Source organism: Capsicum annuum, chromosome 12 (assembly GCF_002878395.1).
Source record: "Capsicum annuum cultivar UCD-10X-F1 chromosome 12, UCD10Xv1.1, whole genome shotgun sequence".
Taxonomy (NCBI): Eukaryota; Viridiplantae; Streptophyta; class Magnoliopsida; order Solanales; family Solanaceae; genus Capsicum; species Capsicum annuum.
In genome coordinates this window covers 4423021-4432845 of record NC_061122.1, presented here as the reverse complement: position 1 = coordinate 4432845, position 9825 = coordinate 4423021, and the positions used below count along the sequence as shown (strand labels likewise).

At 34.4% G+C, this 9825-nt stretch overlaps 1 protein-coding gene across 1 annotated transcript; it reads left to right on the top strand.

Annotated features, from left to right (window-relative positions):
• Positions 1 to 1658: 1658 nt before the first annotated feature.
• On the top strand, positions 1659 to 7001 carry LOC107870483. Its single transcript, XM_016717018.2, has 10 exons — positions 1659 to 2231; positions 2569 to 2706; positions 3571 to 3759; positions 4709 to 4846; positions 4959 to 5080; positions 5165 to 5297; positions 5403 to 5532; positions 5650 to 5729; positions 5834 to 5968; positions 6425 to 7001. Exons 1-10 carry the CDS (start codon positions 1830 to 1832, stop codon positions 6740 to 6742), a joined length of 1785 nt encoding a protein of 594 aa, XP_016572504.1. The 5' UTR covers positions 1659 to 1829; the 3' UTR covers positions 6743 to 7001.
• Positions 7002 to 9825: the final 2824 nt, after the last annotated feature.

Here is a 9825-nt window from a genome sequence, read left to right as displayed (position 1 = left end):
GATCTAACACAAAATATTTATTCATATAAAAAAATTGAGAAACAATCAAGAGGGGAGGAGGAACATGCAAGAAACAAGAATCGTCAAATAGAAAAGAAGTAGACACGTAACACTCAATATAATCACTATTTCTCTCTCTTGTTTTTAAAAGAAACTCAAGTAGAAAGTTAATTAAAAAAATTTAATTTTAGGCATCTTTAAATATAATCTGACACCGATAAAGTTGTAGAAGAAATGTGGGCCGATCTCAAGTCTGGTTATGCAGCCCAATATGGATATTGGACCTATAAAAAGGTCTAATAACAACTTCGCGATAAAATCATATCCAACTTATTGTCAATTATTTACCTTATCTGATTATCTTTATCAAATTATACAACCACAATAATATTTATTTAAAAATGACTAATAAAACTGTAGCCAGATTATTTTTCTAGCTAAATTTACATTAATACACATACCTCTTCTACTCCTCAATCCTTCTTTCTATAGAAATGACCTCAACAACTACAATAGTTAGGTTTTATGATATACCAAATGAGTATACGGCTATTTAGACATTACACATAAATATATCATTTAACTTGGCCTCAACTGATATTCATGTCCTTCAATTTTGAGTGCGTGTAAATAGACATTTAATTTTGTATAAAATCGAACAAATGGACATACACGTTATACGAGGCATCCTACACGACATCTTATGCGAATTGCCACATATGAGTGTATCTACTTGTTCGACTTTAACAAGTTTAAAAGTCTACTTATACACTCAAAGTTGAAAAATATAATTATCAGCTAAAACCAAGTTAAATAACATGTTTATATATTCTATCGCTTTATTTATTAATACATCAACAAAAATGACCAAACTTCAACGGCATGGATTAGTTGCGATGACACCTCACCATGAACATCAAAACACCAGATCAAATCCACATTGCGTAACTCCAATCCGCCATATACAATGACTTAGTTATCAGTTGAAATCAAGTTAAATAACATGCTTGTGTATTTTATGCCTTTATTTATTCATTAATATGTCAACAAAAATTATCAAACTTCAACGGCGTGAATTGGTTGCGATGACATCTTACCATGGATATCAACAAATCAAATCAAATCCACATTGCCTAAATTTATCCTATCATACAATGACATAGTTATCAACCGAGATCAAATAAAATAACACGTTTATGTATTTTATGCCTTTATTTATTTATTACTATGTCAAAAATTATTGAACTTCAACGGCACGAATTGGTTGCGATTACACCTTATCATCGACATCAACACACCAATTCAAATCCACATTATTTGACTTCAGCCTGTCATACAATGACATAGTTATTAGTTGAAGTCAAGTTAAATAACATGTTTATGTATTATATGCCTTTATTTATTTACTAATATGTTAACAAAAATTATTGAACTTCAACGGCATGAACTGGTTGTGATGACACCTTACCATGGACATCAACGCACCAGATCAAATCCACATTGTCCAACTCCAGCCTGCCATACAGTAATGGCAATAACACAATATAAAAACAATCCAAGGGCAAAAATGGTAATCAACAATAGGTGTCACTTCTCCACGTGTTCACACTTCTCTTCTCACTTCTCCTTCTCAACCCGACCCGATTCATCATCATTCCTATATAAACACATCACTTCTCCGATCACTCCACCATGATCTCCCCCGCCGGCGAACAATTCCGGCCAAACTCCGGCAACCTAAATTACAATTGCTCAAACACAATTCCGATTAGGAAAACGGAAACGGAAAATTGATTTCCATTTCCGTTACGTTTTCCATTTCATTTACCATGGAGGATTATTATGATGAATCTATGCTAATTGAACCTGAACAGGAATGGCAAACGGTGTCGTATTCAAAGAAGAACAACAAAAAAAAGTATGGTAAATCGAATCAACCGGAAGAAGAGGATGAGAATTCCGTTTTCAAATCAATCGAACAACATGCGGAGGAGAGACGAAAGCGTATAATTGAATCTCAGGAGATCTACGAAGGTGCTGTTTCCGGTGGTGAAAGTTCAATCGTCATTGATGATGGAGAAAATGGTGATGCTGCTGGAGAAAGCGGCGGTGGTGTTGTTGAGGAGAAAAAGAGTAAGCCGAAGAAGGCGAAGAAACCTAAGGTTACTGTTGCTGAAGCTGCTGCGAAGATTGATAATTCTGATCTCGCTGTTTTTCTCGTTGATATATCGGTTAGTTATGAATTTTCAGAAATCTGATCTATTTTTACACTGTTTATATATGGTTAAAAATAGTACTTTTTATATTCGTGTGTTTACTTTTTAATATTATGAACTGAACCACTTTATGAAAATTCTGACTTCGCTACTGTTCATGGGTGATTCTGAATGTGGAATTGAAAAATCTGATCTGTTGTTTATATCGGAAAATTACAATGTTTATACATAGTTAAACTTATGTTGAATCACATTTGACATTTTTCGTGTGTTTATGAAAATTCTGGCTCGCGACTGTAATTCTTGGTGATTTTGAATGTGGAAATGTGGATTGTTTTTGTGAGTTTTGCAGGCGTCATTTGATAAGCAGGAAGATATACAGCTAATGCGATTTGCGGATTACTTTGGACGTGCATTTGCAAAAGTGAGTTCATCTCAGTTCCCATGGATGAAGATTCTCAGGGAATCTTCAGTTGATAAGATGATTGATGTGAGTTTCTCTCTATCATTTTTTACTTTGATTTGATTAGGTGCTTAAAGGTTCCATTTTTTTGCTTTTCGAAGTCAATTTGACTAATTTCAAAGTTTAAATTAGATTAGACTTAAAAACTATACGGAAAGTACTATAGTTGCATGTCTTTCTCATATCAATATAATGGGAAAATGCTATCTTGAAATGTTAGTCAAAATTCATATCGTTTGACTCTCAAAAAGAAATTTAATTTGTGACAAGTATTCTGCAATGGAAGGAGTAGAATCTTGATATGCAAAATGTGCGGGACGCTAAAGATTGAGTCTTGTGCTTTTGTTTTCATTATTTGTATCAACAAATGGATTTTATTCAGGAATAATTACTGAGATCAATGTCAATCATGTCTCTCCTAGAAGTTTTATAGTTATCTACCTTGTCATTTTGTTCTAGGATTCTTCTTCTTCTTCTTCTTCAAATCCTACTTGAGGAGATTTGATTGATTCTGAATTGTTTAATTTAGAATAAAGGGGCTTTTGTATTTCTGTTTCACTATTCTATTGTTATGTAGAAACTGGTAAGTATATAATTCTGCAAGATTCTGTTTTTATAATTTGTGAATAGATTTGTATCAGTAGATGGATGCCCTTAAAGTTTTAGTGAAATGCCGTGCATGTTATATGCAATGTTCTTGATCTTTAATTCGATAATCTTTGCTTCAGTTTCTTTTTTCTTTTTTTGATTTTCTTTTTCACACTCTTATTGACAGTGGTTTTGATTGTCTGAATGCTGTCACCTGCACATTTCTATTTTTGAGTAATCAATTTTGTGTTTTATTGGTAATGCTGTTTCTTTTAATGTGTCAACTCTCTTGATATTGAACAGATCCCTCTTTCTCAAATTTCTGAGGATGTTTATAAGACATCGGTTGACTGGCTTAACCAGCGATCATTCGATGCACTTGGTTCCTTTGTGTTATGGTCATTGGATAGCATCATTGCTGATCTTGTACAGCATGAAGGAGCTGTGAAGGGATCCAAAAAGGCGGTTCAGCAAGTATCTTCAAAATCTCAGGTAATAATTCACTTTCTGCTTGTGCTTCGTCTTTTCTGCATGTTATTTTGGAAGTTTTGTGGCATGTGTAGTGTAACTTCTGATTCAACTGCTGTTGTCTTCTTATAGTCAAAGGTGGTGGAAAAGCTCTGTTTTCCTCTTTACCTTTGTAATATTAGTTCAAAACTTTGTAATTTGGAGTTTTTCCCCTTTCATATCATACATTCGTGTCGTGTCATCACTGACTGGTTCTGTGGGATATAATTGTTTTGTTTAATGGTTTGGGGTTGTCCTGCAGCTTTAGATTTTGTGTTTTCATGTCTATATATCTTGTTTTGGGCTATAAAAATAATCTGATCCATTCTTTTTCAGAAATTTGGCAAGTTATGTTCATTGTAGTACATTGTAAACTGTGTAGATACTTTTGCTTGTCTGCTTCTACTTGGTGTCAGGCCAAAAATTGCAGAACATTTACCTTTATCATTGTGTACTTCAACCTTTTCTTTTGGGAGCTTCCTCTAAATTTCTTTCCGAAATCTCTAAACGAAACTTCAAACTGTGAAACGAAGTCATTGTCTCGTGAATTTGAATAACTAATTTATTTATTTCCTTAGTTCTGTTTCCTAAGAATATACCAAGTGAAGTTTCACAATTGTTGCATCTGCTTTCAACGTAAGAAGAATAGAGTATCATGCCGATATGCTATTTGCTTATTAGAAGACTGGTTTAAATCAAACTTTATTCTGGGATAGCTTTATTCCTTCTTTTCCTTTTACGGTATATTAATCATTCAAAATTTGCTAAGAATTGATAGACTTGGAAATTAAGGATCTCAGTAGCTGGTACTTGTGACTTTATTTGATGAAATAGTTGATATATGATTGAACTGCAGGTTGCCTTGTTTGTGGTTCTAGCAATGGTATTTGTGACTTATATGATGTAGTAGTTGATATATGTCATTGGACTGCAGGTTGCCATGTTTGTGGTTCTAGCAATGGTATTGCGACGGAAACCTGATGTTTTAATCAGTCTCTTATCTATAATGAATGAAAATGGGAAATACAAAGGACAAGATAAGCTTCCAGTCATGATTTGGGCGATCGCTCAGGTAAAATCATCATTCATTTCTAGATGATTTTTGGGCTATTGGCATCATCTATCATTTCAATGCTCCTTCACCGATCATTATCTCCTGTGCTTACTTGTCTCAATTGCTATAGGCTTGCCAAGGTGATTTAATCGTGGGATTGTTCATGTGGGTACATTTTCTTTTACCATTGTTGAGCAGTAAAGTGAACAGTAATCCACAGTCGAGAGACTTAATCTTACAGTTGGCTGAGAGGTACATTTTCTACTCTTCTTAAGCTTACTGGAAAGGTGTTTGATCAACTCTTCAAGTACTAATATTTGTTTGCTGTTCTTTCAGAATCATATCCTTTCCAAAAGCCCGCGCTATACTCATAAATGGTGCAGTAAGAAAGGGAGAACGTGTTGTACCTCCGTCAGCTCTTGAGGCTTTGATGAGGATCACCTTCCCAGCACCTTCTGCTCGAATTAAGGTGATCTTTACTGCTGATTTTGTCCGTTCCTTCAATAGTCAAACAAGCTGCTACAAAATATATATATTCTGTATCGGAGTAGTTTGTAATGCTTGTTATATTCAGGCCACTGAAAGATTTGAAGCTGTCTATCCCATACTGAAAGAGGTAGCTCTTGTTGCTGCCCCTGGGAGCAAAGCAATGAAGCAGTTGACCCAGCGGATACTGCCTTTTGCTATCAAAGCTGTTGCGGAAGGTAAAGCAAAAAGTTCGACTCTATGTTGGCTCTGCAGCCCGTTTTCTTTTGCTTCAGATTTATCAATAATTGCTTATAAAGCTATATAGTCCTGAATCTTAAATCTTTTATTTTTAGGTGTTCCTGATCTATCAAAGGAAGCTACTGAGCTATCGATTTGGTGTTTGACTCAGAACCCTGACTGTTACAAGCTGTGGGTAAGAGATCTTAATTCTTGATTTTTTCTCTTTCCAAACTCGTCTCTTTTTTTCTTCAAATTTCTAGTGACCGCTCTGTCATCTTTACCTTGTGCTTGTAACAGGACAATATCTATCTGGACAATGTAGAAGCAAGTCTAATAATACTAAAGAAGCTGTCTACGGAGTTCAAGGTGCATTCAGCTAAGGGACCTGAACTTGCTCCATTGAAGGTGACCTTAAACAGTCTCAGACTAAAGGTATGTTAATCTTTCTGTAGTTGAACATAACAGAATGATATTATTGAACAAAAGATGGAGTGTATTAAGTTATTGGTTAATCTTGTAGGCCTGTTTTCGGTTGCGAAGGTAATTATGGCTCAGTTACTCTTTTGGATCTTTTCTCTTTTTTTGGGGGAGTGGGGGAGTGGGGGGAGGGGGCATTGGCATCAACAAAAGAGCCCACAAGGGCCAGACATCATTGTTCTTCTTTCCACGTTTATATCGATGTTGTATTGTGTCTGTGTTTAGCATTCAGTTATTAAACTGGCATGCCATAAGGGATGGATGTGTGGTGTCTTTGACATGAAATATGACACATGAAAGTCCTCATACTAGTCTCCGGATTAGTTAATCAAAAATGATCAATGCATCATATATGGAGAGTAGTAAGCTGTTATTAATTCAGCTGATTTGTCTACCTTTATGATACTGTAGAGTGAGAAGGCATTGGCCAGTGTAGATGATGCTGCTCGTCAAGCGTCCTTGAAGGAAGTGCAGAAGTACTGCAAGATTCTACTTGGACGGTTATCCCATGGTAACGGATGCATTAAGGCTTTCCTTGTTATCAGTCTCACAATGGCTGTGGGTGCTGCTTTTGTCTCCAAGGACTTGCAGTCCCTGGATTTCAAGAAACTGTTGGCAGATCGCTGCAACGAGTTGCAGTCCTTGGATCTCAAGAAACTGGCAGATCTTTGCAACTGCATGCAGTCCCTGGATTTCAAGAAACTGTTAGCCGATTACAACTTGGCCTGATACTTTCCCTCTCACTTAAGAGGGTTGTAAGTCGAATCACCTACCTTTGTTATATGTCTAAATTATGTCCCGGCATGGAGAAGCTAGCACAGCCCACAACAATATGGGTAGAGAAATGAGTTGTTTTAGAAACAAAAAAACGAGGTTAGATATAGTAGATGTGATGCTGAAGTTTTTGGCCTCAGTTCACAGGGTTTGTGTGTGTGTAGTTTTTTTATGGAATCTGAACTATTTAAGTAATCGATTTTCTTTGGCTGAATTATGTTTGATTTTTCCTTTTCCAAACCATTTTTCATCTGATTTGAAATGGTTTGTATATATATGGAAGGAATTGTAAGATGGTTATGCTTGAAAAAGGCTTTCTCTTGACTTTGGTCTATATTAGCCCGCAGGTTTGGTCGAAAATTACACTTATCGACCTTGAAAATGGATGTAGCTAGATTTGCTGCACTTGAGTCGAGGGTCTTGCGAAATCAACCTCTCTACCTCTCCAAGGTAGTGGTATGACTTGCAGACACTTCACCCTCTTCAGACCTTATTAGTGAGATTTCACTGGATATGCAGTTATTTGACTTTGAAAATGGCTAGTCTTAGAACTTTTCACCCCTACTTGCCTTGGGTGCAAACCTTCGAGGTTAAAAGTCAAAAATTTGTTAATCGTGAAGGTTTGCTCATAGGGTAAGAGGGGTTAAAAGTTGACCACTACCTCCATAGTCATTCTTGTAAATCATCAACATTCCTCCAAGTAGAAGTTGGACCATGCTAGAGAATGGTACTTCGATAATGAAGTTTGGTTAATACTAATAATGTGACTTAGAGGCTAGCCTTGAAATCATGTACAATTATAGTCAGTGATAAGTTCTTTGGACCAGTCATATAGGGGCACTTTAGACATTTTCTTAGGAAAAAAGGGAAAATATGTTCTCACTTTTTTGGGTTGAATTAAAAGCACTCATCTTACAAAAAAAAAAGCACTTACAAGTAATCTGAGTAATTGACCTTGCACGGTTGCACCTTTAAACGTGAAGTTTTGGCCCATCAGGCAAGCGGGATCAAAAGTTGACCACTCATTTTCCAGGTCATTCTCATAAATCATCAACATTCCAGCAAGCAAAAGCTGGACCATGCTAGAGAATTGTACTCTGACAATGAAGTTTTTGATCAACTATAAAGATACTAGAGGCTAGCTAGTCTTGAAATCATTGGACCATATTCATACAAGTAGTTTTTTTTGGGTAAATACTTATATGCACCCGGTGTATACATCAAACTAGTGTTCTTTACCATGATTAAGTGATTAAATTAAGTAAAATACTTGTTAATTAATTATGGTTAAGTAACATGAACTCTAAATTGAAACACATGTCATGCATGTATTGATTTGATGTATACACCGGGTGCGTGTAAGTTTTAACCGTCCTTTAGGCCCTCTTTAAGGAAAAAAGGGAAAGTGTGTTCCACTTTTTGGGATTGAAATAAACATTGATTATAATTAGGTAGGAGTGTCAAAATGACATATTGCGTTTGAATTTGAGTCGGTCAAAATGAATTGAGATTTAGCAAAAGACCATACTAGTTACCAAGAATAGGATAAAGAAAGAAATAGAAGCAAGGTGAATCCAAAATTTTACTCGTATTTATGGCGTAACTAATTCAGTCCTTTAATTACTCTTTATAGCGGTGGTATAAAAACAATCACATAATAAAGCGATGGAGTTTTACATAAGAATGATCTGGATTTATTATTATCCATACAAATACAATTAGACAGAGATATTGTATATTTTCACATACACTTATCCACGTAAATATAATGTATTTCATTATTATTATGCATGCAGATACAATTATTTCACTTCACTATTATTATGCGCACAAATATATTATATTCATATAGGTATATACACTTACGTTTTCAAAGAAAGATGTTAATTAAGCATGTTAGTCAATTATTTGATGTTTTTCAAATGAAGATGTTAGTTAAGCATCTTACTCAATTATTTTTATAGCTTAATTAATTAACAAGATATATGAATGATGCTTTTTTGCTTCATCACAATGATTGCTAAAGATCGACATATGATTATACAAAGATGACATGAATCTCACTTAATCTCCACCTTTTTTATTTAATTTCTTTTTATTGTATTGCTTGGCCTATTATACATAGAGACAAATTCAAGATTTAATTAAATTCAATAATTTTAAAATTTCAAATTTTACGCACACCTCGAACAAATGAATAATAACCCACATTGCATCAGTATAAAGAAATAACAAATTCTCAGTTGAATATATAGAACATGTTCCATAGTAAATAACTATAAATTTATAATTAGATGTATATATCAAATGCGAATTAATATTTATCGTCGTAGATCTGCTATTATACTTATAAACACATGCAATAAATGCATCAACATGGGCTTCCCTTATTTCATAAGGCATGACGTTCCTACAGTGCATGTAGTTTGTGAGATTAAAATTTAAAAATAATTTCAATTTATATTTATGGTCAAATACAACTTAAATTTATATTCATGGTTAAATATAATTTTAATTTTAATTTTTATTTTTCATAGCCAGACGCCTACTTATAGAAGGGGAAGACGCTCCCTATTAAAAAAAAAAATCATTTTCCACGTACAAGTCCGAACTTTCTAATTATTGTAAAGGACATTTTCTTTTGGAACTTTCGGAGAAATTTGCAGTTGTTATTCTTTGAATATTTATTGCGTAAACTTCGTTCCTGTACGCTCGCAACTATAGAGGAAATGTAATTTAACAGAGACGGAGCTAGAATTTCTATTGAGGGGGTTCAAAATCTGAAGAAAAACTCACTGAAGGGGGGTTCAACATCTACGTAGGGGAGGATCAAGCATATTCGTGGCCTAAGGTGAAAATCAAACGGAGGACTTAAAATTTTAAGAAAAAATAACTTTCTTTTAATCAACTCTATTTTCAAAATTAAATAGTCAATTTTTTATAATTATTCTTTTTTAAGTAATAATATAATCAATGCATTTAATCTTTCTTGAGATATAATACTCTAGATATATGAACTTCTTCTAATAATTCTTTCT

Coding starts and splice junctions, on each gene's coding strand:
- LOC107870483 (XM_016717018.2), top strand. CDS start 1,830: ATGGAGGATTATTATGATGAATCTATGCTAATTGAACCTGAACAGGAA. Junction 3,760..4,708: donor AAGTATCTTCAAAATCTCAG/GTAATAATTCAC, acceptor ATTGGACTGCAG/GTTGCCATGTTTGTGGTTCT. Junction 5,081..5,164: donor ATCTTACAGTTGGCTGAGAG/GTACATTTTCTA, acceptor CTGTTCTTTCAG/AATCATATCCTTTCCAAAAG.